The sequence below is a fragment of the Callospermophilus lateralis genome, chromosome 11 (assembly GCF_048772815.1).
Source record: "Callospermophilus lateralis isolate mCalLat2 chromosome 11, mCalLat2.hap1, whole genome shotgun sequence".
NCBI classification, from domain to species: Eukaryota; Metazoa; Chordata; class Mammalia; order Rodentia; family Sciuridae; genus Callospermophilus; species Callospermophilus lateralis.
This window is the reverse complement of record NC_135315.1, coordinates 2,207,345-2,234,549: the sequence shown is the minus strand read 5'-3', so window position 1 is coordinate 2,234,549 and position 27,205 is coordinate 2,207,345. Positions and strand designations below refer to the sequence as shown.

At 50.1% G+C, this 27,205-nt stretch overlaps 1 protein-coding gene across 1 annotated transcript in view; it reads left to right on the top strand.

Annotated features, from left to right (window-relative positions):
• Window positions 1–27,205, top strand: part of Rnf213 (ring finger protein 213) — a 92,629-nt gene that overhangs the window by 56,484 nt on the left and 8,940 nt on the right. The window contains exons 32-58 of the mRNA XM_076870715.2: window positions 414–533; window positions 954–1,081; window positions 1,425–1,569; window positions 1,784–1,922; window positions 4,066–4,257; window positions 5,056–5,201; window positions 6,262–6,416; window positions 7,535–7,747; window positions 7,895–8,076; window positions 8,654–8,774; window positions 11,755–11,855; window positions 11,967–12,149; window positions 12,796–12,965; window positions 13,057–13,156; window positions 14,880–14,991; window positions 15,806–16,019; window positions 16,191–16,381; window positions 17,309–17,431; window positions 18,298–18,408; window positions 19,002–19,244; window positions 19,550–19,631; window positions 20,185–20,219; window positions 21,478–21,572; window positions 23,278–23,437; window positions 23,990–24,170; window positions 25,270–25,361; window positions 25,896–26,147. Of these exons, the coding sequence (XP_076726830.2) occupies window positions 414–533; window positions 954–1,081; window positions 1,425–1,569; window positions 1,784–1,922; window positions 4,066–4,257; window positions 5,056–5,201; window positions 6,262–6,416; window positions 7,535–7,747; window positions 7,895–8,076; window positions 8,654–8,774; window positions 11,755–11,855; window positions 11,967–12,149; window positions 12,796–12,965; window positions 13,057–13,156; window positions 14,880–14,991; window positions 15,806–16,019; window positions 16,191–16,381; window positions 17,309–17,431; window positions 18,298–18,408; window positions 19,002–19,244; window positions 19,550–19,631; window positions 20,185–20,219; window positions 21,478–21,572; window positions 23,278–23,437; window positions 23,990–24,170; window positions 25,270–25,361; window positions 25,896–26,147 (3,986 nt within the window). The remainder of the gene's footprint in view (window positions 1–413; window positions 534–953; window positions 1,082–1,424; window positions 1,570–1,783; window positions 1,923–4,065; window positions 4,258–5,055; window positions 5,202–6,261; window positions 6,417–7,534; window positions 7,748–7,894; window positions 8,077–8,653; window positions 8,775–11,754; window positions 11,856–11,966; window positions 12,150–12,795; window positions 12,966–13,056; window positions 13,157–14,879; window positions 14,992–15,805; window positions 16,020–16,190; window positions 16,382–17,308; window positions 17,432–18,297; window positions 18,409–19,001; window positions 19,245–19,549; window positions 19,632–20,184; window positions 20,220–21,477; window positions 21,573–23,277; window positions 23,438–23,989; window positions 24,171–25,269; window positions 25,362–25,895; window positions 26,148–27,205) is intronic.

Here is a 27,205-nt window from a genome sequence, read left to right as displayed (position 1 = left end):
AGGCAGGAGGATTGCGAGTCCCAAACCAGCCTTTATAAAAGCAAGGTGCTAATCAACTCAGTGAGACCCTGTCTCTAAATAAAATACAAAATAGGGCTGGGGATGTGGCTCAGTGGCTGAGTGACCCTGAGTTCAATCCCTGGTACCCAAAAAAAAGAACCACAAACTGGATCCATGCAGCCTTTGCACACCATTTAATCAGTCTCAGTATCATGTTGACGGTGAGCATGCTGGTGTGGATGTAGTGGTCTGGTGGGTTTTGGTGTGTTCAGGAGCATAGACTCTGAGATACTGATTGTCCCTCTGGCTAAGTAGTGTGATTAAAAATCTGGACAGAGGTGTGTCCCTGCTTATAACTGGTAAGAAGAAAGCCGCAAAGACTTGAGAAGACTTCATGGCCTTGTTCCTCACAGGACTGTGGAGGTCTGTGCACATCGATGACCTCCGGAGGTCCACAGTCATGGCCTCTGATGTGACCAAGTTGCAGAGTTTCACCATCAGCCAGCTGTTCATGTCAGGAGGCAGCCCTGAGCGTGAGTTGTAGGTGGCAGTCTGGGGAGGTGGGGAGAGGCAGGTGGAAGGAGCTGAGCTCAGCAGCCTTCTGTGGTGCCGGAGTCAGTGCTGCCACGCTGGAGTCATCTCTGGTCTCAGCACCTGTCCTCTGCAGGAACTCAGGATGTGCCTGGCTCTCAGTCCAGATTGCCAGGGCCACGGGAGGGCCATCGAGCGCACCCAGTGTACCAGCTGGTGTGCTGTGGATCATGTGCCAGCTCTGAGCCCAGGCTGTGGGCCAACTGACCAGTGGATTTTGTGGTGATCTGGAGGATCTGGGGCCGCCATGGAAGCTTGGGACAGGGGAAATGCTGGCGAGACGCAGCCTAAGCACAGATGTGGTACCACCCACCCACTTCCTTCTCCAAGTGGTAACTTGATAGTGTTTCCTTCACTTGCAGCGAAAGGCAACCAGGAGGAGGTGATGGAGGCAGAAACCAGCAAATCAGGGGAGGTGACAGAAGAGGAATTGGAAAGGGAAGGTCCTGAGGAGATGGGGTGTGAGGCTGCGGATCTGAGGGACAGTGATGTGAGTTCTGGGGGAGCCCGTGCAGCTGTTCTAGGGTCAGGCTGACCCCTGACTCCTCTCTTCACTTGTCAGGACTTACCAGGACAAGATCTGCCATTCCCTTCTTTATGAAGCCCCCTAGGTAGCTCTGCCCCTTCCCTCAACCTCTGACGAAATCCCTGATATCTGCCACCACCTTGCCAGTGGTCCTCAGGTGGTCCGGCAACACAAGGGTCCCAGCCCAGGGAGGTCGGTAGGTCGGCCTCGCCTTGGAGACTCACATGAGGCCATCCTCTCAGGGGTAGCTTGGCTTTCACCCTCCCTGGCCATGGCAGCAGCAGACGATATGCTGTCTCCCTGGCAGGCACAGGTCCTGGACACCACCCGACTGTTGCGGAGCTGTGTGCAAAGTGCCGTGGGCATGCTCCGGGACCAGGAGAGCTGCCCGCGCAACGTGAGGAGAGTCACCGTCCTCCTCAGCCTCTTGAACGGAGTCGGCAGGTGCAGTGGTACGAGTTGGGTCCCTGCTTCTCACCCTGCTCCAGCAGGCCCTTCCTGAGCAGTGGGCAGCAGCTGACTTGGCAGCTGGCATAGTGGGGATCCGAGGCCATCTCCTGGCTTCTGCTCTAGAGTTGGCCTGCCCAGAGGACCGAGCATCACCACAGAGCCTGCCACTTGGTGCCCCTGTGTGGAACCAATTCTGTCCCTTCTGCCTTTTCACAGCCACGTTCTTGCGGATATCCAAGAAGCGCCTCTATGTCCTTCTAAAGAAGCAAGAGGAGAACCAGCTCTGCAGTCTGAAGGAGTGGGTGGGGCGAGAGGCTGCGAACCAGGATGCGCTCCAAGAGGCCGGCACCTTCAGGTGCGGAGGGTGGCCTGGGCGTGGGGACCTCCGCCCTCCCAGCTGGGGGAGCGCAGCAGGCGTTTCTCTACATCTGAGCATGCAGAGCTTTATTTCTGCTTCAAGAGCCCAAAGCGAACCTGGATGGTAGTCTTGAGGGGTATTGGTCCCCTGGATGGTGGTCATGGGGGATTGTTGGTCACCTGGTTGTGGTCATGGATGGTGGTCGTGGGGGTTGTTGGCCTCCTTTTTCTGCTTTTGTTTGCTTAATATTTTTCATAATAGAAAACAAAAAAAAGGTTCTCACAGGATGTTTGCCAGCATGCCATAGACCGCAGCCAGTTTGCCTTTAGTTATTAAAATTGAAATGGTGGTGTGCAGGGAAGTAGCAGAAATTATCTTCCCAGCCTACTTCTTGAAGTAACAAAAGAACAAAATTAGGACCCTGGAGTGTCATTTATTGGCTGTGGACCTTTTTCTTCAGACTTGATGACTTTGGAAGACCCTGTGCTGTGGGGACAGGAGCGTGCATGGGATCTCAGATGGTGCTTGAGCCCGCCTGTTGGCAGAGATATCTCAGGCCACTGAGGTCCTCCATGGTCCCCCAGGTCTGCCCTTCTCCCCCGACTCCCTGTCTCCAGGCCCTCTCCCCAGATGGCCGCAGTGGGAGTGTGGGAGCAGGCAGAGTGTGGGCAGCCAGGGCCCAGAGTGTGGGCAGCCAGGGCCTGGGGTGCGGGCTTCCCCTCCGCGGGAGCCTCTGTTGGGTTTTCTCTCCTGTGCTCCTGACGCCTTTCCCGCTAGGCCTCCTAGAGGGGTTTGTGAGACCGACACTGAACAGCCTACGCCTCCCCGATGGACGGTCTCCATTTCCTAGCACACGTCCCAGCCCTGTTCCCGTCGCCCCTTTGCCGCTGTGGCTCTGGCCTTGCTGGCCTCCGTTTTTGTTGCCCTGTGGACGCCACAGCACTAAGGCAGGCTTCTTTCCTGTGGTCACCTGCAGTGTCCAGGAACAGCTGGACCTGGGGCTGGCAGGGCCATGAGACGTCCTGACACTTCACCAGCACTGTGTATCTGGGACTTAAAGTCACGTACCCTTGGGGCTACATAGCTGGCTCCTTGGGGTCCTCTACATCACAAGTCCTGGTTTTTAGTTCACCATGTGATGTGGCCTGTTGCTTTCAATATTCTATTCAAGTTGTTTGAGTTCGGTCTCCTGGAGGCCCTCTGAGGGGCCTGCATTACTCTGAGCACTTCCCAGGATGCTCAGCTGTGCCCAGCCCCGGGCCCTTTCACCTCACCCACCATCCTCAGTGCATGTTCCATTTTGGGGGTCTTAGGTGATGTCCTTGTATAATGGGATATTTGTTCTCTCAGTAGATGTTTTTAGATCCTCCTAGAATACTGGATATTGTATACTCAGAAATGTTTTCTTCATACAAAAGCCCTCATTTTTTTTTTTTTTTTGAAACACAATTTGTAATTCTTGTCCTTTACCTCAAGAAATTGTGGAAGTTTTGTTATGTAAAAGCACAATTTAATATGAAAGTGAAATGTAGTTAATTCAACCAATTAACCACAGTCACTCTAAAGTACTCAGGGTTAGTTACAGAAACACCAACAACAAAGGCTGAATTCTAGATGACCATGATTTCTTGTTTAACATTATCTAGATCAAATTTACTTTGGTCTCCTCATCTTCATTGTATTTTACCTACAGCTGATTTTTCTTCTTGCAATATTTATTATTTTTAGTGAATTTGGTCATTATTTGATTTGTTTATAGAACCTCTATGGCTTGTTCTGAAAAATCACTGTATAAAAAAGCAGCATGTGGCTCAGGCTGAGGCTCAGTGGTAGAGCCCTTGCCTAGCATGTGTGAGGCACTGGGCTTGATTTTCAGCACCACATATAAATGAATAAAATAAAGGTCCGTGGACAAGTAAAAAATATTTAAAAAGAATTAAAAAGCAGCAAATATTTATTCTACTTTTTCAAAATACTAGTTACTGTTACTACATGTAGAATTAAGTTCCATTCTTGTGTTGCTTCTAAACTTAAGAAAATTGTATTTGTGAATCTGTTATACTTAAGGAGACATCAAGATCACAGAACTGGCTGTTGTGCTAAGCCGCTGTCCCCTGTCCTCTGTCTGCCCCTGCTGCAGGCACACCCTTTGGAAGCGAGTCCAAGGCATGGTCACCCCTCTGCTGGCCAGCATGATCTCTTTCATCGACAGAGATGGCAACCTTGAGCTTCTGATCAGACCACACTCCCCAGTCTGGGTCCAAGACATGTGGATGTTTATTTTCCGTGACACTAAGTTCCTGAATATTCCGCTTGTGATGAATAACACAAGGTGAGTGACAATCCACGCAGCACCTCAGCTGCTCCCAGTGCTTGGGGAAGCAGAACGTTGTTGGACCCAGCTCAGAGGCCAGGCATCCTGGCAGCTTTATTCTGTGTCCTCTCTCCATGTTCCTTCTCTCGGGGCACCTGTTAGAGTGCAGAAAGCCAGGTTTCTGTGCACCGGGGACACTGCCCTTTTGAGAGGGTGTGTCCTTAAGTGCGCTCCTGTCCCCCTGTGTTCTTCCCAGTTCTGTGTCGAGCCTCCCCCAGATTCCTGTTCAGATTGCAAAGACTCCAGTTCTGGAAGGTAGCCAAATAAGATGCAGGAGAGGCACAGGTGCCAGCCCCAGAAACCTGGTTCTGCTAGAGGCTTGGGCCCTTTCTGGCCCTGCCCATGTGGCCTGCTTCCGTTCTGTCTGTAAACACGGGTTGTGAGGCAGTCTCCAATTCCTGTACAGCAGGGTCCCTGACTGGCTTTGGGTGGTCTGGGAAATGGAACCCAGGTCCTTGCACGTGCCAGGCAAGCACTCTACCATGGAGCCAACTCTGGCCCACGGTATTTATTTTTAATATATTTTTTATATTTATTTTTTATTTGTAGATGGATACATTACGCTTATTTTATTTATTTATTTTTATGTGGTGCTGAGGATTGAAACCAGGGCCCTGCGTGTGCCAGGCGAGCACTCTATCGCTGAGCCACAACACTAGCCCCCCCACAGCACCTTTTGAGGACTGTGTCACACGTCCTCTGGTGATCAGAGCACCGTCTCAGGAACCAATTCTTGTTCACCTCACCCCACTGCAGATCCAAGAGTGAGATGTCCTCCATTGTGGTGCAGAACCATATGAGCCTTCCCGAGGGTGCTTGCAACAGTGTCCCCTTCAGCTGGAGAATCAGAGACTATCTGGACGAGCTCTGGGTCAAGGCCCAGTATATCACAGATACAAAAGGTGAGCCCTGCTCAAGTCAGGCCTGATTAAGCCCTGTAAAGCAGCCTGTCCCCAAGAGAGGCTGCCTGGCCATCATCGGGCTGACAGTGGCTAGCATCTGGTAAATTCCAGGACTTTTAGTTTTCATACTTTGCGTGCGGAATAGGCTAAAGTTCATGTTTTTTTTTTTTCATTTTGGAATTTCTGCTGAAGCCTTTAAGTCCCACTGTGAAGGAGCCTTTAGGTGATGTGGTGGCTCTCTGGCTGGCAGTCTGGTGAACTGGAGCATGTTCCAGCAGCTGCCGGAGCTTCCTACCTGCTGCGAGTTCACTGTCCTGTCCTGAGGCTCAGACCCGGGAAACTTCCCCTTTAAGCTTTCTCAACAGCAGCTGGCAACAAAGGGGGCATGTCCTCCTCCTTCCCTCCTGAGTCACACGAGCTAGACAGTGTGCTCTGCTGTCACATTCTGGGGGTGAGGGTTGGCAATAGTCATTCCAGAAAAGCCAATGCCAGTGCTTTTTTTGGAAATGACTTTTTTGAGAAGTCATGCTTCACATGTGAAGTCATCTTTTCAACATTTACTTGGAGAACCAGTCAGTACACTTGAAGTGAACTTGCTTTTCCGGTTCCATATTCTCCCGCTGTCCCCTGGAAGCAGTCTGTCTCCTGCTGAGAGGCAGCGCCCTGCCTGGTCCTGCTGGTCCCCAGAGTGTGCAGACTCCCCACCTGCTGGAGGCAGACCTCTCGGGTGGTGCAGGCTCTGACCCCAGCGCTGAAGAGCAGCCCACTCAGTCCTGAAGCCCTGGGAACCCAGGATTCCTGGGGCCCATTGCACCCGACAGACGTGTAGCACAAAACTCAGGCTACCTCAGATGTGCTTTCCTGTTGGGGTAGCGTGTCCTTCCTTTCCGTGTCCCCTCGTCTGTACATCTCCATTCTCTATTCCTGTAAAGCAGCTAACAGGACCTTGTCTCCACACTGCCCCAGGGGGCTGTACTAGCCTGTGGGTCCTTCTTGGCAGCGAGCTTCTCTCAGCTTGTGGCTTTGCTTCTCTCAAGCCACTCTGGCTTCTTCCCTGCAGGACAGTCAGAGAAGTTAGTGGAAATTTTCCAGCAGACTCCCCTGGGCATGTTTCTTGCCCAACTCCCTGAAGATCAGCAGCAAGAGCTGGTTCAGTGCTACTCAAGGGACTTCCTGCTCTTGACCATGAGAGTGTCCAACCAAGAGGAGCTGGAGGTAGGTGTCCAATCAAGGTCAAGTGTAGAAATTGCATGAATGGACTAGGGACAAACAGGAACTTGGCTTCCAAGGGCTGGGGCCAGGCTGCGAATGTCCCCTGAGCTGCTCAGACCACAAGGCCAGTCCTTGCCACCCCCCAACACCTCCTGGAATGGAACTTTCTAGCACCTTGAGAAGCTCTCCAGTTTTCCTGGAGCACCTCTTTAAATTGTTGAGTTTCTCTTGACATAATTAATGTAACTGACCTCTAAGATGAGTATAATAAGTGAAATTCAGTGGAATGATTGATACTTTTCTGTTTCTGGAGAACATTCACCCGGCTGCCTGATAGTCACACACACTGAAAGGAGGTGGCGGGTGTGGGAGAACATACTGCAGCCAGCGCCACGGAAGGTCAGCAGGGTTTTCTTGGGAATCAGCAGAATATATCCTGATTTTTAAAAACGGGTAGAAGCTACAAGTCAGCTACACAGAGTGTAATCGTGTGGGGGTCTGGAAAGCTTTGCTCACCTGCTCAGCCCCCACCCACCAAAGTCAAGAGAACATAAACAGTCTTCAGATGCCACTTGTACCTGCCCATTTGGCAAAACCAAGTTTGCTAAAGGAATGGTGGAACTGCGAGGCCTCCAGGGCAAGAGCTGAGCAGCGGTTATGTGGCAGGTGGTCACAGCGCCTCGTCCCCAGCTGCATGCAGGCCATCCTGCTAGAGCCAGCAGAGCCTGGGCAGGTGTTCCAGAAAGGCTCTTCCAGCTTTATTTCTGATCATGAAGAATTAGAAATGATTTAAGTGTCCAAATAAACAAAGGAGGGACAAACTAAAGTATGGCCATTTTAAAATGGTTATTTTGCAACCATTGAAAATGATGTGTTCCACAAGTAAGGAGTGATAGAGTAATTCTTGTAGTCTAATCTTGAGTGGAAAAATCCTCAGATCCTGATCTGTGGATGATTCTAAGGCGTATCTAGGAAAGTGGCCAGAGGCTCTACTGAAAAGCAGTTGGGAGATGTGAAGTCTGGTTTGTAATTTTTTCTTTTTTTTGAATAGTTCTGATTTCCCACAGGAAAACATCTCTTTATAATTTAAAAATGCATACTAAAACCCTTCGAAACCCCAGTTTCTGCAGATGGCCCTGTGGTCCTGTGTCTGTGAGCTGCGAGCAGCCTCAGGGAGGCCGGAGGACGGGTTCTGCTTGCCATGGGTGCACCTGGCCTATCAGCATTTCAGGACGCGGCTGCACAACTTCTCCAGAATCGTGACCACCCACCCGCAGGTTCTGCAGAGCCTCACTGAAGCGGCACAGAAGCACGACATCGTTGGCAGTGAAATGGTAGGACGGCCCTGTGGGAGGCCCAGGCCCTGGCCCATCCCCAGGAGCAAGGGAGACCCTTCAGGGGCATGGGAGCCACAGGCAAAGAAGAGTGTGGGTGGAGGGCGGGGGTCCCACAGGGTCACGCAAGTGCTGTCCTCTTCCCAGACACTGGATGTGTTGGCCGCTGTGGCCTGTGCTGAAATGCTGACGGGAGACACTCTGAAGCCAAGTGCCCAGGCCTGGCTGCAGCTGGTGAGGAAGCTGTCCATGCCGCTGGAGCTTGTGTGCTCCGACGGGTACTTGCAAGGCAGCGGGAGCGTGGCCAGAGCTGTCGCTGTGGAGCTCAGGTGAGACCTGGGGCCCACCTGTCCCTGGCCCGCTGGGCCTGTGCTCACCCATGGACTCCAGGTCGAGACGCACTTAGCAGCAGGGCGGGCACATGCTTCTGACACAGGGGGGCTCTGTGCACTCACTGTGCCTTGACGAAGCCTGTCGATAGGTACTGGAGACAGGAGAGCCACGTGCAGATAGGCCGTGGTGCCCCAGGGCCCAAAAAGGCTGGCAGGTTGCTAAGCTGCACCTTGAGAACTACAGTGGTGGCAGGGAGCCACTGGAAGGACACGGCAGGCAGGGCCAGCAGAGGGGCAGGCCTTCAGGGCTGAGGGCATCTCGACCCGTGCTGGACTGTGTCAAGAGGGACTCCCTGTGCCCGGGACGGAGAGCCGGCCCAGGGCAGTGTGTGCTGAGGTAGCAGAGGGAGACCCCAAGTCCCGCTTGCTAGGAGCACTGCTGAGGCCAGGGATGGGGGTAACCCCTCCTGTCAGCTCACCTTCCCGCGCTGCCTGGAACCTGCCCTCCTCTCGTCCCCTCCTCCTGTCTCAGAGTCCTCTGTCAGAGCTGAGTGTGTGACACCCTCTTTTATAGGACCCAGTGGAATCGGGTTTTCCCCCTTGCACTCTTTGTGGAGCACGTGCTTCTGGGGACTGAGAGGCAGATTCCTGAGCTGTGCCAGCTGGTGACCAAGTATGTCTTCTCACTGGACAAGGTGAGCACTGGGCACATTTCTTGGTGGGATGCAGGTCAGTGCTAGGCTCTCACCTAGCAGCATAGGGAATGCAAGTATTTTGTGTGGGACTTGCTTGTGATGCTTTGCAAGGGCTAAAGGGGTGGGCTCCACCGACCTCCAGGATGACCTTGGAGCAATCAGTGGGACTATGGGAACAGAAGACCACTGAGCCTCTGCTTCCACTATCAGATAAAGCTATGACGGTACAACCAGTGCCTCTCTGAGAAAGCCACCATCTCTCTGTCTAGCAACAACGGCCACTCAGCACAACATGACTTTGGTCCTGTGACTGTCTCATGAGTACCCCCTGTGGGAAGAAGGCCATTGGCCTCCTTAGTGCCCTCTGTCAGGGTGTCTGTGAAAGGCCACTGCAGATAGGTCTGCAGCCTTTGAATGCAGGCAAATGCTCTACGAGGAGATTGGCATAGGTGCCAAGTGCCAGAGCACCCCGACTTTTCCAGAATGTCCGAGGCCCTGTGCAGGATGGTCTGTGCAGGCCAGGGCTTGCTCACTCCCAGGGTCAGGTGTCCACACTGCTTCTTGCTTGCCCCTCTGTCCTCCTCAACAACCACCTTCCAGCGCTGGTCTTCAAAGGCTGTTCCTGTTGCAGAGCCTGTGGAGCAAAAGAAGGGAATGGCCGTCTGGGCTGGGACCCAGGGCCTCACACATGCGGGCTGGCACTGGCCCCTGAGCTGCACCCAGGACCCACGTACGCTCCTGCTCATGTTTCATCGCCCTGAACTAAGTCCCTTGTCTAGCTGGAAAGCACAGGAGACCTTTCACAGAGTGTGCTTATGGACCATGGAACTTGAGAGGTTTTTGTTTTTGTTTTTACATTTTTTGAAACAGGAAAAAGACATTTTATTGCTTTGCAATAAATGGCAAAGGAGAAACACAGCGACTTGTGTCCCAGAAGCTGTGACTCCCCAGATCAGGGGGAACAGAGGGCTCCCCCCTATTTTTTGTTGCTGTCATTCTTTGTAGTTGTATGTCACAGTAGAGTGCATTCTGACCTATCAGACATATATGGTTGAACACGATGTGGAGTTACACTGGCCGTGTACTCACATGTAAATGTAGGAAAGTGATGTGCGATTCATTCTACTGTCTTTCCTATTCCTATTCCCCTCCACTACCTGACCCCCACCCTGCCCACCTATTGTGAGTCAGCATCAGCATATCAGAGAAAACATTCAGCCTTTGGTTTGGGGGATTGATTTATTTCACTTAGCATGATAGGCTCCATTTCCATCCATTTACTGGCAAATGCCTTAATTTCATTCTTTATGGCTGAGTAATATTCCATAATGTATATCCCCACATCCTCACCCACATTTTTTTTTTATATTATTTTATTAGTTGTAGATGGACATGATTCCTTTATTTAATTTATTTATTTTCATGTGGTGCTGAGGATGGAACCCAGTGCTTCACACATGCAAGGCGAGTGCTCTACCGCTAAGCCACAACCCCAGTCCCCACCTACATTTTTTTATTACTTATATTCTTGATAATTGCCATTCTGACTGGAGTGATATGGGAACAGAGGGTTTTTAAAGAGCCATTCAAAGGAATCCTGTTCTCCTTAAGATGAGGGAGGAGAGAAAAATAAGCCTGCTTTAGAGCAGCAAGGGCTCTATCCAAAGCAGGAAGAAGATCACTGTCGTGCACGTCTCTGGTATTTATGTCCTTTGCCTGCTGCTGAGTTGGGTTGTTATTTAACAAATCAAGTTTATCAGGATATGAAACACACATCATTTTCAAGTGTGATCAATCCTGGGAATTCAAGGATGGCTCAAAAAAATCTATAAATGTCATCAGTGATATAAGCTAAAAAGTTACCTCTAAATGATAACTTCAAAAGCTGGACAGACTATTGGCATGATTTATGATTTTAAAAAATACCCTATGCAAAGTCGAAATAGGAACTGCCCTTTAAGAATGCCCAGTGGAAACTTCCTGTGGGAACGTCTTTACTAACATCCTGCCTGAGCACAAACTGAGAAACAGCCGTTGAATCATGAGATCACTGCCCTGCACTGCTGCTGGAGATGTGCATTTCTAACTGTGTCCTAGAGACACTTTGATTTATTTCGTGGTGCTAGGGTGGAACCCAGGGCCTCGTGCATGCCAGGAAAGTGCTCCCCAGCCCAAGTTCCTGTGTTTACTGAAGCAGATGTACCTAGACTGTTAGTGTAGCACTCACGGTTCAGAGTCGAGAAGCCCCAGCACACACTGAATGCCCATGACAGGAATCTGGAAGCGTCGTGGGGGCGGCCATACAGTAGTTAACACCCGTCAGCTGCAGCTGAGCAGCCGACCAGGAAGTCACAGAAGCAAGCCTGCAGTGGGGCCTCCCAGGACTCTGGGTCTAAAGGAGAACATGCAAGACAGTGGCAGGGTGATGACACAGGTGCATGTGCCCTCAGAGGAAAAGCTTAGGCGTGTGGTTACCTGGGAATGGAGGGAACTTCACCAGAAGGGCGGCCGTGCAGCCACACTGGGTCTCCATGTGACGTTCCTTTAAAACATGCTGTAGCCAGGGATGGTGGTGCACAGCTGTAGTCCCCGCTTGAGGCCAGGAGTTTGAGAGCAGCTTGGAAAACACAGCCAGACCCCGTCTCTAAATCAATCACCCAATCAACCAATCAAGGTCTACGTAAACATTCAAAAAATGCCCAGGTCTCTTAAAGCTTAATGGTGTGTTTGCAAGGCCATGACGATATTATTTAATGTTTGAAAACACCAGATGAGGGAAGGGGGTAGTCCCGAAAGGAAGAGCGGAGAAGAGACCTGGTGATTTAGTCCTTGTTTTTAAAAAGCAGCAGGCCACAAAGAGTTGGCAGCCTGGGACATGGAAGAACCCTGAGGCCTTGGGCTGCCCCAGGGCACAGCTGACTTGGAGGACCTCTGCTCCCCCTCGCTGGGTGCCATCTCTCACCAGGACTTTCTTCTCCAGTGTCTTCAAGAGAACTCCAACCTCAAGACCCAGAGGCCTTTTATGGCTGTGATGACCACACTCTGCGAGTGCAAGGAGCAAGCCAGCAAGTGCCTGGCCAGGTGAGAGGGTCTGGGCTCCAGGGGGAGGGAGCGCTGGCCCTGGGGGGCCCTGGGGGGCCCTGGTGCTCCAGGCCAGCGTCTGCCTGGGCCCATCGCCTGCTTGGATTCCAGGTTTGGAGTGCAGCCGTGCCCCATCTGCCTGGGAGATGCTCAGGACCCTGTGTGTCTGCCCTGTGACCATGTGTACTGCCTGCCTTGCATCAAGAGCTGGCTCGTCCCTGGGCAGATGATTTGCCCCTACTGTTTAACCGACCTGCCTGACAAGTTCTCTGTGACAGTTTCCCAAGAGCACAGGTAAAACACTCAATCTCTTTAAAAGTCTTCCTCTTTTCTCCATCCTTTTTTTCAAATAATATTCAGAACTTCAATTTTTCTTCCATCTGGTAAAAGCCTGGCTTTGGAGAGCTGTCTAAAGTGAGGCTCTCACTTGGGCACTTCTTAGACATTGGGTGCCTGAGAATTCCTGTCTCCAAGATATCACATGTCCAGCAAGATTTGAGACAGCAAAATTCAGACAATATGAAATGAAGCCCTTGAGAGAGACCAGCTGCTCCGTCCTCCTTTTCGCATGGGTGGCCGGTGCGGCGTGGAGCCCAGGCCTCTACTGCAAAGCCACACACCCGCTCTGCCCAGCCTCTGGGGGTAGGGAAGAGAGCTATGGCGCTGTGCGCTTCAGACCATGGTCCTGCTCCGCCAGTGGTGGTTTTCCCATCTTTCCTCCCAGCCGAGGGGTTCTGTGACCTGCTTGGGCTGGTTCAACGGTGGAGCTGTTCTTGGAGGAGATATGTGTAGATGCTGTCTGCAGTTGATCAAAGGCAGTGGACACTTGAATCTGATGGTGTAAAATGAGATGTTGTCTGAATCTCAAATCATTGTGCATGCAGGGATTTGGGGACACGCTCTCTGAGCCTTCTGACTGGGTTTGCTGCCATTTCCTCAGGGTGGCCATTGGGAAACACGCCCAGTTCCGGCAGATGTGCAACAGTTTCTTTGTGGACCTGGTTTCTACTGTATGCTTCAAAGACAATGCCCCTCCTCAGAAGAGCGTGATTGACGGGCTGCTGTCTCTACTCTTTGTGCAGAAGGAGCTCTTGAGAGATGCTCCCCAGCGTGAGTCGCTTTCTTCCTTCAAACCTAGATTCAGTTCCTCTCCAGTTGGTGCCGTGGTATGAGCGAAAGCATCTTTTTCTTTCTGGCTAAGGACACCGGGAACACACGAAGTCTCTCTCACCATTTGACGATGCCGTGGATAAGACTCCCGTCATTCGCTCCGTGGTGCTGAAGCTGCTCCTGAAGTACAGGTGGGAGCAGCTCCCTGAGCACGCGCTTCTCCAGGGCCTTGGCTGCCACATGTCCTAGCTCATGCTCTGGGGAAGTTTCTTCAGTTTAAGGAAACCTGGTCTCTTGGTTGTGTGTAGACACTGTCCCCGGGGGGCATATGATTTGGCCATGGCCGAGGGCGTGTAGGTAGCAAGAAGACAGAGTGCTGGGGAGGGATCCTCGGCGTAGTGAAGCATGCAGAACCCCTGCATCCAGAGGGGTGTTTCTGACCCTAGCTCCACAGCCCACCCCAGACTATGATTATCTAGCATGTGTGAGGCACTGGGTTTGATCCTCAGCACCGCATAAAAATTAATAAATAAAGTAAAGGCATGGTGTCCATCTACAATTTAAAAATATATTTTAAAAAAGTGAGACAGTAATTTGCCTTTTCAACATGCTGATATTTGTGATGACATTGCCAAAGCAGTGATGGGTGAATTGTGGGCCTCTCTGCATGAAGGAAATTATAACCAGAGTCATGGTTTACTTCTCCACTGTGAACATGTAATGTTTTTAAAAATGTTTATTTAGTTGTAGATGGACACACAGTATCTTTATTTGTTTTTATGTGGTGCTGAGGATTGAACCCAGTGCCTCACACATGCGAGGAAAGCACTTTACCACTGAGCTACATACAGCCTCAGCCCTTGAACATGTAATTTTTAAAATCCCAGTTTCACTTATGGGAGTCACTTAATCTTGACCATTAAGTTTGCAATTTTTAATGTTGTGTAGCAGCAGGAAATAGACCAGAAACACTCCAGCTGCATAGCAGAGGAGAGTGGTCATCTCAAAGAATGCTACTTCTAAAGGTCTCCGGTTTAGAGAGGCTGCTACCCTCAGGCCTTGCCATTTTGCCTAAACCAATGACTACCAGACCACAGATCTGTAGTGAGGTTAATGAATATAGGTCAGCAAACCAAGGCTTTTCCAAATGACCAATGCCTAATGTCACAGAATCATGTGTGTCAAAAATGATCCAGCAGCTAGGCATGCCGCTCAGTGGTACGGCTTTGACTAGCCCCCAGGGAGGCCCTGGGTTCCTTCTGTAACACTGGGAACAATCCACAGCAGAGTAGGCTGTGTGGATGTCACATAATTGAAAATGAAAACAGAACTGGTGTGGTCTCAGGCCCCACAACCAGCTTTGAGAAATGATCACTTTTCAAGGGTTGGTACAGTATCAAAAAAGAATAGCCCCCAATATATGCAAGGACTGTGAAACATTTTCTCCTTTTCCAACTACATTGTTTGTAAGGCCAGATTTTCTTCATATGCCTCAATGTAGCATCAGAAGCAGGTGATAGAAGTCAGCTGACTTCTGTTAAACTAGGCTTCCAAGAACATGAGGGTTTATTCTTTTTGTCTTACATGAATTAATAAATACTCTTGGAACTTCAATTTTAATTTTTAGTACCATAAACATTGAAAGATTTGACCTAAATAAACAAAAAAGTGTCTGCAGTTCTCAATAAGTTTTAAGAACAGCTGGTCTGCAATATGGAATTCCATATTCCCCTGAGACTCTGATAACATTTTTAATAAAAAGCTGTTAAATCTATATACTTCCATATGTATGTATTATACCTTTATACACACAGAGAAAAATAGATGGGCAGATGATTGGTTAGTAGATGTTCTTTTGTGTAGGGTGATTCTGCCATCCTGATATAACCAGAAATAATATTGGTCTTTCCACAGCTTCGATGCAGTGAAAGATTACATCCAGGCCTACTTGTCCCTGTTAGAGAAGAAGGCGTTCATCACTGAAGACAAGACCGAACTGTACATGCTCTTCATCAACTGCCTGGAGGTAAGCCGGCCGCTGCTTCGTTACTCTGCTTCTGCAAACCATCTGAACCATGTGGTATACTCAGTGGCAGAGTTTCTGAAAACTGACAGGATGTAGCTTTACTCAGTGCAATTAACAGATGTTTCTTTCCCACGTGGAAAAAGAAAAAAGTTTCAAAGACATTGCTCTGTCCTTAGATGTTACACACACGTCACGAGCTGTTTGGTGACATTTCTGTCACTGTCATACACCACTCTCTGGTGGTAAGTGAGATCTCCACCTAGCCTATAAAGCTGTCCAACGTCTGCACGGAGGTGAAATCCCCTAAGGATGCGTTTCTTGAAGGTGTCCTGTTGTTAAGCAGTACGTAACTATTGAAAGTCGTGCGCACGTTTGTGTAAAGCGGAAGGAACTGCAGCCTGGATGAGTATGCCACAGGGTTAGCGTCGTCCCCAGCTGGTGAGATCATGAATCCTTTTTATTTTCTTCATATTTTTATTCCTTCATATGCCTCAATGTGGCATCAGAAGCAGATGAAGGAAGTCAGCTGACTTCTGTTAAACTAGGCTTCCGAGAATTACAGGAATATAAAACAAAGCCACTCTGCTAAACATCATTAACACATGTGGGTTTATTCTTTTTATCTTAAATTGTACATTTTTTTTCTTTACAGGTTTGCTTTTTCCGTTTGTTTTCTGTGATCCAAAAAATTTATACTCCGCTCTACAATGGCAGTCTTTATCTTCCCTTTAATTCTCCCAGCAATTTCAGAAGGTCAGAGACTTGCCTATTAAAAAGCATAATATTCTTTTCTTTCTTGTTCTTTGTTCCTCAGGATTCAATTCAGGAGAAGACCAGCGCTTACTGCACACAGAGTGAACTCCAGTGCCTGAGGGAGGAAGGCCGTTTCCTCCAGACCTGCTCCTCGGGGAGACGAGGCCAAGGACCTGCCACTGCGGCGTCTGTCGAGTACCTGCAGGAGGTGGCCAGGACCCGCCTGTGTCTTGACAGGGCTTCTGACCTCCTCTTGGAGCTTCAGGAGGGCTCAGGCAGGTCTTCCCTACCTGGGAGAAGTTGCCTCTGCCTAGAGAAGTTGGACAGTTCCTTAGGGTCTTGCTGACCCTTACCATGTCCCCCTCTCCTGGGTGTGTTTTACTGAGTTCCCTAGAAGCAGGCCCTTGGTCCCTAGTCACTGACCAGTTCTGTCCTTGCATTCTCAGAGCTGGCTGAGGAACAGCAGTGCTACCTGCGGCACGTCGAGCAGTTCTGCACCCGGGCAGGGAACGACTGGCACTGCGTGTACCTGGTCCGGAGGCTCGCGAGCCTGCGTGGGATGGAGTTTGTGCAGAGCCTCTCCAGGCAGGGCCGTCAGTGCCAGTGGGTGTTTCCCAAGGGAGTCACTGCACAGCAGGTGAGGGCAGGACCCTGGCAGAGTGGGCAAGCTTCGGGCCCCACTCCCCACCCTGCCCCACCTCCCAGTCCTCACGACAGGAGGGCACTGGCAGGCATCTATCTGGTCCTTGGTCTCTGCTTCAACGTGGGTTTAGGCCATGTACTGGAGGGCAAAGGCAGGCGTGGACACGTGTGGGTGCTCACTTACAAGTGTTTCTGGTTTCTCATTCACCTGCAGCTTACCCAGGCTTCACTTCTAATTGAATTAGAGAAAGTGAATGAGTATTTTTTAATATTTGCTTCCAGCAAATTATAAGGAGATTCAGCTTAGAGGCGGTGTCTTGTGCCCTCTGCCAGGCAGAGGCCGGTGAGAATTGAGAGACAATTGCCATAATTTTGACTTTCAGGCTTCTCAGCTCCTAGTGCTCAGAAATTGGTAAATTCTTACTATCCTGGGGGTCACAAAATGGCACTGAAACTCCAGACATTTTTTGTTGTTGCTGTTGTAGTTGTAGATGGACGGAATGCCTTTATTATTTTTCTTTTGTTAATTTTTATGAGGTGCTGAGGATCAAACCCAGTGCCTCACGCGTGCTAGGCAAGCACTTTGCCACTGAGCTGCAGTCCCAGTCTTCTAGGCATTTTTAGCATGACCACGTGGGACTCAGGATGACATGTTTTTGTCACCTCGCTTGGTATGGTGCTATATATACAGAAAGCAAGCAGTTCCAGGGTCAGCCTCCCTCCTTCCCGGGCTCTCCGTCCCTCTGAAGGCCGTGCTCCTACAGACCCCAGGAGTGTCCTGCGCAGGCCCCACAGGGTGACCCAGCTCAGCTGCCTCTAGCCTCCAGTGGTGCCTCGTGCCTTGGGTTGCCTGTGGAGAAGGGTTCTTACAGAACATCCCACCCCATTCCACTGTGACTAACCCCCTGCTCTTGGGCTGCAGAAGGACCACACGGGCCAGATGGACCGATACCTGGTGCATGGGGATGAGTACAAGGCACTTCGTGACGCGGTGGGCAAAGCCATGCTCAAGGGCAAGGCCCCCAGCCTTGAGGCTGCTCTGACGGTAGGATGGCATGCAGCTTCCCTTGCTGCCAGGGGACCCTTGTGCCCCATCTTCTCTGGTTATGTTCAAGGATGCAGGTGTGATAGAGAGGGGCTCTGAACAGCCCCTAGAGTCACACTGCATGCCAGGAGGCATATGCCCATGGCCTGCATGGTGCACTGGCCAGCATGGGGGAACCAGTGGCTGGAACAGTAGTGCAGCAGCAACTGAGCTGGGCTCATACATTTGCTGCACCTGCCAAGGCCATCAGCCACTTCTTTTTTATTTGTTTATGTGCATTATCTCTTTAAGACCTTGCTGAGAAATAATTTTCTACAGGATTATTGTGAGTGAAAGATGTCAGCACTATTAGCCAATTCCATAGCTATGTAGGTTCACAATCCATGTATATGCTTATGTGTCTATTTTGATATTAATACAGGGTTTTAGGATTCTGGTCTTTTTCTTAGTATTTTTAGTTGTAGATGGACACAATACCTTTATTTTCTTATTTATTTTTTTGTGTGGTGCTCACATTAAAAAAAATAGAGCTTGACATAAGTGCTCTCCACCAAGCCCCAGGATTGTCACCTGTAACTTATTCAGGTCTTGCTTCCTTTTTGAGTAACTCTTTATCCTGGCCTTGTGCTGGGAAGAGAAAATGGAAAATCCTGTCTCTTCTCAGGAAACATTGCTAAGGTCAGTGAGGTAGTTGGAGAACAGGTGCTGACTTCTGTTCCTCCAGCAAGGCTGCCTGATTAACCTGAGCTTGCCTCATGGACGCACAGCCCCAGGCCTGTGTGGAGGCCCTGGTGCATGGCCTTGGGAAGGCTGCTCCAGGTAGTGCTGTGGAGCTTCTGAATGCTCGCTCCACACCCCGCCCACAGGTCTGCAGGAGCCCCGGAGCTCGACAGGTGGTCTACCTGCTGCTGGTGCTGTACCGAGAAGTGGCTGCTCTCCACTGCTCCCGCCACAAGGACCTCCACCCTAAGCCAGAGGTGAGGGACATGCTGGACTTGCACTTAGTCTCATGATTGGGAGGGACTTTCTGAGCACAATAAAAGTCACAACTTTTGTTTGTATCTAGGATAATAGGAATTAGGACCTCCCAAAACTTCCTTTATAGGACAGAGGGTGTACCCTTGTTAGGTGAAAGAACTATTTTCTGTTTAACCCAAGCTTATAGACTCAGGAACATTACATAATGTTTACCAAAACAGAGTATTGAAATCTGTACTCAAGAATGTGGTTATTGTGTTTCTATATGAACATTCTTTTTTTTGTTCTTGTTTAATTTTTACGAGTTATTGATGGACCTTTATTCATTTATTTGTTTTATATGTGGTGCTGAGAATTGAACCCAGTACCTCACACATGCTAGGCAAGCACGCTACCACTGAGCCACAACCCCAGCCTTGAACTTTCTCTTTCCTGATTAATTTACCCTCCTTTGGTGATCATTTAACTATATTTACCTTGATATTTGATAAGTACTCAATATCGAAATGTGTGACTTTCAAAGAGAAAGCCCTGAATTCACACAGCGCTCTTCCTTGACATACCCTAATGTGAGAAACGTCTTTCGAGCCAGCAGTGCGAGGCTGTGAGCCGGTTCATTGAAGACAGCAGGGTCCTGTCTCCTCCGGGGGTCCGGCCTTTCGCAGCATCCCTCGTGGACAACACTCTGCCCTTGCTGAGCATGGGCCCTGGTGCCGACAGCCTTGAAGGAACAGTGACAGAAATGGCTGTTCATGCTGCAGCTGTCCTTCTGTGCGGACAGAGCGAAGTCTTGGCCCCTTTGAGGAACTTGGCCTTCTCCCCGGCCAGCATGGCGGTAAGCAGCCCTGTGAAACTTCAGTGGTTTGTCATGTTGGGAGATCCAGCCAACATGACAACATGAGATGTGGCCATGGGAACTGTCAAACCTGTCCATCTTCTAGATTCCCTGCCCTGTTGCCCCACTTGGTCCTGCAGCACACTGCTGGTGCCATGGCTGTCATTTCACATGAAGTTGCTGTACGTCCTCTGTAAACAGCTCTTGAGCTGGGTAGAAACTTCCTCACTCTGTGCCTCTTGCTGGTTAGCAGCCACAGCCCACAGGCCCGCTTAGGAGGGCGATTTCTGTTCTTGGTCTTTCAGAATGCTTTTCTTCCAACGATGCCTGAAGACCTGCTAGCTCAAGCCCAGAAGTGGAGGGGTCTGGAAGGCGTCCGCTGGTATAGTGAGTACTGGTATCTGAAGGGGTCACACTTTGCAGCTTGTAAGAGCATCCTTTGATCATGCCAGACATGGGGTAGTTTTTGGCGGACACAACATCTTTGTTTATATGTGGTGCTGGGGATCGAACCCGGGCCGCACGCATGCCAGGCGAGCGCGTTACCGCTTGAGCCACATCCCCAGCCCAATAACCAGTTTTTAAAATTGTTATAAAACATGGTTTTGCCAAAAAAAAAAGAAAACATCCAAGGGAATAGAAAGTTGCACAACACTGTCCCCTCTGCCGCCAGGTTGCCCTGGTGTGTGGATCTCACCTCTCTGCTGTGTAAAGCCGAGTTCAGACACTTTTCACTGGTGGCACGTATTCAGTTAACTCCAGGAACATGTCTAGTAACTTAGCTGACGGCATGGCTCAAGGATTCTGGTGAGGAGCTCAGGACGTAGGCTGTGGGTCCTTTCTGTCAGGGACCGAGAGGAGGGCAGCAATTTCCCCTTCCCACATAGGTCGTTTGGTGGAGGCTCACTAGTTAACATGTGTCCTATTGTTCTTTGAACAGGTTGTCCCAACGGTCATCCGTGCTCTGTTGGAGAGGTGAGTCTTGGTATTTGGGGGAGGCTCAAAATGTGCATTCTCATCTGAAATGGAAGGGTGCAGAGAATAAGTGTCTTGACCTTCTGGGAGATACAGGCTCATTCTGAGGGCTGCTCATGGTGTTCCAACTGAGTATCTAAATGGCACTGTGGACATTATTCTTTACTGCAGGTCTTTATTGGATTGTAGGATATTTAGCAGCATGCCTGACCTCGGCTCACTGGGTACCAATAGCAGCACTTCCTGGACCAGTGAATCTACAGGCACTGCCCAAGTCCCTGGATACAATGGTGCTGCTGCCTGGGAGCCCTACTCCCTCCCTGGCCCTGCCACACAGACCCTCAGCTGGATCACTAGCCAACAAGGAAGTGTGGGCTAGACACCAGAGGACAGGCGGGGACAGGAAAGATTCAGGGGCGTGAGTGATGAGCCCTGGGGGAAGAGTGGATGCTGCTCTTCCAGGACTCCAGGGCGTCTCTGGGCTGCTCATGGCATCTGCGCTTGCTGAGCAACAGGCTGCTGGACTGGATTCCAGTGTGCTGCTCCATAAAGTGAACAGGAGACACTTCACTCCCCTGAACCTACTCACTTCCTTGTGAAGTGAGATAGGAACAGGTTCCAGGACCTCTCTGTTCTGAGAGCCTGCAGTGAAGGGTCTGCTGTGATGTGGTTCACAGGTGGCGGGGTACCCTGTGACTTGGAAACATGGGCCCTTGGTAGAGGTAGATCTTTTTTTTTTTTTTAAGAGAGAGAAAGAGAGAAGAAAATTTTTTTCTTATTCTTATGTGGTGCTGAGGATCAAACCTGGCCCTAGCACACTCTCCTGGCCCGGTGCATGCCAGGCGAGCACTCTACCGCTTGAGCCATATCCCCAGCCCCGGTAGGGGCAGATCTTGTGGTTAGGTGTTTGGGTTCTTTCCAGTGGATGAGGAGGTCTGTCCAGTTAGATAGCGAAGCTCTGGAGGCTGGTGTGCAAGATGTAGGGAGAGAGAGGTGGTGAGTGTGAGGATGGGAGACCAGGTTGTGCACACTTGTCACTCTACTTGGGAGGAAAAACTGTCATGCTGATTATTTTTAAATAAAGCCACCTTTGCCGCTGGATAGCACACTTGGTTAAGTGCCCACCCTGTCCCCAGGCTCCTGTTCCTCCTTGACACACACATGCACAGATGCAGTCCCAGCAGCACAGGCCACCTCCTGTGCAGGGTGGCTTCTATGCATGCCACGATGCTCACTGTGGGTCCCCTCTCTGTCCCAGTGTGGCATGCCGATGGAGCAGGGCTCCTGTGTTGACTGCGGTGCTCTCATTGGAGGTATCGACCACAGACCTCACACCGGCTTCCTGAGCATCAGGTATGTGGGCTCAGCTTCCCTCCCTCAGAGGCTGGGGCTCTGGGCTGTCCACTGCTGCACATCTGCGCCCTGGTTGTGCTGGGGAGCCACATCAAGCACACCTGCAGTCACTTTTGGTTTTTGGCTTTTTTTTTTTTTTGCTTTGTTTTCAGTGCTAGAGACGGGACCTGCGGCCTCATGTGCCAGGCAAGTGCTCTGAAACCAAGCTACTCCCCAGCCCTTTTTTTCTTTTTTTTTTAATTTGAGAAAACTAAAAGACACATGTAATCAGTCTTATCAAGTACATCCCTCCCTCCCTATCTTTTCTGTGGGGAGTATTCCCAGGACACTGCCCTCCACATCTACTCAGTTCCAGATGATCAGATCCTTTATATGTCGTGGCACAGTACTTGTATGTGACCTACAAATATCGTCCCGTAGACTTTTTTTTTTTTTTTTGGTACACAGGTCTTAACCACTGAGCCACATCCCCAGCCTTTTATATAATATATATATATATATTTTTTTTTAAATTTATTTTTTAGTTATAGGTGGTCACAATATCTTTATTTAATTTTTATGTGGTACTGGGAATTGAATCCACCCTCACACATGGTAGGTGAGCGCTTTACCTCTGAGTCACAGCCCCAGTCCCTTTTTTTATATTTTATTTAGAGACAGGGTCTCACTAAGTTGCTTAGGGCCTTCCTAAGTTGCTGAGGCTGGGTTTGAACTGTGATCCTCCAAAGATGCTGGGATTACAGGTGTGCACCACTGTGCCCGGCTTACTATAGACTTCTAAAATCTTATCTCTAGGTTACTTATTATACCTCAAGCAAAGTGAATGCTATGTAAATACTCATTTATAATATTTTATAGAAAATAAGAAGAAGAATAAAAGTTACTATTCAGTATAGACATAGTTATTTCTGAAAACTTTTGATTCACAGTTGGTTGAATCCACAGGTACCAGACTCAGAAACCATGTAAAACTCTGACCTTCAGCTAGGCAGTGGTACAAGCCTATAATTGCAGCTACTTTGGAGGCTGAGACAGGAAGATCAAAAGTTTGAACACAGCTGGGGACTTTTGTGAGACCATGTCTCAAAAATAAAAATATAGGGCTAGGGACACAGCTCAGTAGGTAGAGTGCCTGCCTCACACGCACAAGGCCCTGGGTTCAATCCTGGCCTCCATCCTGACAGCCTGCACTAATGGCCACATCGTGCAGCTACTTAACACTGGGAATGTGTAGGGTTTGGCCGGCCATCCATCCAGCCAGCCAGATGGGTCTAAAGAGAGAAAGACTTGGAGGCAGGTGGTCTAGGCAGGTAGACTATCTAGTATTTCTTAAAAACTAGAAACCTAGGGGTTGTATAGCTCAGTTGGTAGGGTGGTTTCCTAGCATGCACAAGGCCCTGGGTTCAATCCCCAGCACTGAAAAAAAAAACAAAACTGGAAATATGGTGGTGCACAGCTGTATCCCAGTGGCTAAGGCAGGAGGATCAAAAATTCAAAGCAGCCTCAGCAACTCAGTGAGGCCCTGTCTCAAAAAATAAAAAAGTGGGTGTTGCGAATGTGGTTCAGTGGTTGAGCCCCTGGGTTCCATCCCAAGTACCAAAAACAAACAAAACAAACTGGGAACCTGGTTGTAAGATGTGCGGCCCCTGCAGCTGAGGAGAAGCAGAAGTCTCTAGCCTTCACTGCCCTCTCTTATCCTCTCCAGAGCCAACACAGACAGAACCAGGACTGGCCATGTGCTGGGCCACCCGCAACACAGAGGTGTCGTAGTGGTGTCTGACCGAGAGCTGTCCCCCGTGGTCTTCATCCTCATCCGGCTACTCACTCATTTGGCTATGCTTTTGGGAGCCACCCAAAGTCCCAAGGTACAGGACACTACTGCCAGACTCTGAGGTGCCATGGGAAGAGTCAGCTGCCCTTGCATCAGTCCATGTCTGCCAAGTCCTAGCCCCTGGGGGTTTTACCTAGTCCACGGGTGGTACAAGAGTTACAGACCCTACTTTTTCCACTGCGGCCTCGATGGAGTAGGGCAACTACTCATCAGATTATGGAAACTCCTCTTCATTTTGTAATTTTCAAAATCTGTTTTATTTAACTGACACACAGCATGTTAGTGGGGTACAGTGTGACATCTTAGCACGTGTATAATAGCATGTAACATTCAGATCATACAGTCTACTTGGAGTGCACAGCTCTGTCCTTGGCCCACAGCTGGGCATGGTAGGGCAGGGGACCCTGGTGGCTGCAGGAGGTACAGGGCAGTGTTCCCCGCCACCACGATGACAGCAGTCTCTCACTGCGCTCGCCTGCCTTCCGTCCCCTTCTGCCTGCGACATGCTGAGAGCACCCTGGCCTCACCTAGAAACCACCCTCTCCCAGTGGTGGTGTTCACCTCTGCCTGGTCCTTGCCCCCACAGGCCCTGATCAACATCATCAAGCCTCCAGTGGGGGACCCAAAAGGATTCCTGCAGCAGCACATCCAGAGAGACTTGAAGCAGTTAACAAGGACACTGGGGAAGAGTGCCGACGAGACCACCCACGTGGTCCACCTCATCCTGCGCTGCCTTCTCAAAGAGCAGTGCTCACTCCCTGGCCAGAGTAAGCAAGGGACAGGGCTGGGCACGACTCCCAGGAGGCCAGGCTCCCTTGGCTCCTGCTGAGCGGTGACAGGAGTGGAAGTGAGCTCTCTACTCTTCTTGCGGGGCTGGAGGGCACTGCACTCCTCCACACACCCCCTGCCTGACTGAGGCCTGCAGCACAGACACCTGGTGCATGCGCACACAGCCTTAACCTGTGCCCTGGGATCATGCTGCACCCCAGCAAGTGACACGTGTCCCACTTCTGCTTTCCCAAAGATGTCACACTTGTATCCTGACCTAGTATATTCACATCTACAATTTGTAACATGAACAAAAGGAGGCAACAAACACTGTTTGCCCGACTAACTCTTCTAAACATTTATATCCATGCCCAAAGCAAAGGTTTGCAAGGGGACTTTGTAAGTGGTTATCGGGGTGGCATTAGGAGGGATTTCAGTTTGTTGCTTACCTGCAAAAATCATGATGACCACTGTAGAACAATGTTATTTAAAAGCCTACAGATAATTACAATTGCAATAATGTTCCTACAGCCAGAGAATCTGTTCCCCTTCAGGGGTGTCTTTGCCAGAAAACAGCATGAGTGTGTAGTTCCCACCTTAGCGAGACCAACTTTGCCGAGTACCTCTGTTGTGGTGTGGTTTCTGCACCACACGGACCCGGGAGCCCTAACCTGCTGCCAGCTCATGGGACCACCTCTGCCTTCGGGCCTGGGGGCAGCAGTGAGCTGGCTCTGTGTGGCTGTCAAGTTCTCGTCCTGTCCTCAGCCATTTGTTTGGAATGCCTTTAAGACCACAGCTGTAGGGACCTGGGGACACGGCTCAGTTGGTAGCGTCCTTGCCTTGTATGCACAAAGACCTTGGTTCAGTCCCCAGCACCACAAAAAAAAAAAAAAAAAATGATTAAAAAAGACCACAGCTGTGGCCTGGAGGGTTGCCAGAGACTACAGCATCTTCACAAGGTCTGGGGGCTGGTGTTGGCAGTACCTGGTTAACCTAAGGAAGGAAGACTATCTCTATTAATGTCATTCAGTGCTTACTGTATGGAGATTGCAGTTTTTTGTTTGTTGGGTAACACAGACATTTTTGTTTTCTTTGTAGGGCATTTAAATTTTGATGCAGAATTGTCAACCAAAGAACGGAGAAACAATTGGGAAAAACATGTTGCATCTCTTCTTCTACCTGAACTGGAGGTAAGGGGCAAGCGGCGACCAATCCTTAGCTCTCTGTCCAGGAGGATCCCATTTATCTGAGCACTGTTGGCCCACTGTCCTCTGGAGGGCCATCAGAGGCCTTACCTGGAGTCACTTCTCCTGCTGTCCCCAGGTGTCCCTCCTGTACTGGTCATAAGTCAGGCCAAGGATTATCGGGAGTTCTCAGAGGGCAGGCAGCAGCCTGCTCCCCACTGCTTTTTACAGCAGGTTGAAAGTAAGAGGCAGAGGCCCTCCAGAAATGCACGGGCACTCTGGGTTCACGAGCGCTCCGCTGAGAACACCAGAGCCGACTATCCACAGCAGGACAGGGAAGTCAGGAAGTGAAGGGTGGTGAAATACAGGCCCTAGAGTCCTGCTCTGTTTAGGAACAAGGAACCCCTGAATCACAGTGAAAGAGAGCAAAAGTGAGCGTCTGGGGTGCAGAGGCAGACTCCTGCGGAGCCACTGTGGCGTCCGCTCGGCTTTCTGGGTCAGTGCCCCACTTGCAGAATGCTGTGTCATTTCTTTACCCAGCATCTAGACAAGACCCTGCTGACTGTGAGCACGCTCATCAGCCAGGATGAACGTGTCAGCTCCAACCCCGTGGCCAAAATCATATATGGTGACCCAGTGAACTTCCTGCCCCGACTGCCCCAGAAAAATGTGGTTCATTGCTCAAAGATTTGGAGCTGCAGGAAGAAGATCACAGTCGAGTACCTCCAGCATGTTGTGGAGCAGAAGAACGGCAAGGAGATGGTGCCCATGCTCTGGCAGTTCCTGCAGAAGGTGTGTCCACCTCATGGTCTGCCTCCTTTACCTGCTAGACTTCTCCTGAGGACCAGGAGGCTGTGACTGGGTTCAGAGTCATCCTTCCTAGAGGCAGAACCCAACCTTCCCATCAGCACTGTGATTCTGAATGCAAGGCCTATAGCGTGAAGTCTCAGGGAGAGCGCAGAGGTCTAAAGACACATCTGCTGAAGTCACAGGTGCAATATGCACAAGTGGGCTTAGTGGTGCTCTGTAAGGAACTTAAAGACCAGGAGGGACCACCCTGGTCACTCAGCTCTGACACCTTGTCTTCATCCCCAGAAGTTGAGCCGATGGTCACCAGCAAGTGCCTGCTCAACCAGGGGCCTCCCTGTGCCTTGCAGGCAGGAGGCAGTGTGCTGCATGATGTCGAGTTAGACTGCCAGGCTCAGAAGTGGTCCCCAGCTTTCACCCACTTGAGCTCTCCTGGGCCACAGCAGATGTTCTCACCTCCTCCCTTATGGACCGTCATTACCACAGCTGACAGGGAGCAGGATGATTTGGAAAGGTCTGGGGCTCACACTAGGAAGGACTTGGTGCTAGTGTTGTGATCTCTTATCAAGACACAGTTTCATTTCACTGAGGCTGCTGGATCCTGGCTCTTCAGAACAAAACCCAGTGACCACTGCCTGGGGTCTTGGTGTTTCCTTCCAGCAGCCTCACACCCAACAGTGGGCCTAGGAGGCAGATTTCTTTTTATTTTTCCCTAATTATTTACTTTTATTAATTAATTAGTTGTACACATTAATGGAATTGTGATATTTCCATGTATGCATATAGCATGTACTGATCTCGTCTGTGTCTGCTTGTTTCACTTAACAACATTACGTCCTCTAGTTCTATCCATTTTGCTGAAAATGACAGGACTTCATTCTTCTTACAGCTGAATTATTTTCAGCTATTATGTATAAACCACATCTTCTTTATCCATTCATCTGCTGATGGACTCAGGGAGATTCCATGTCTTAGCTATTGTGAATGGTGTCACGTAAACATAGTGTGTAGTACCTCTTTGATAGGCTGACTTCCTTTGCAGT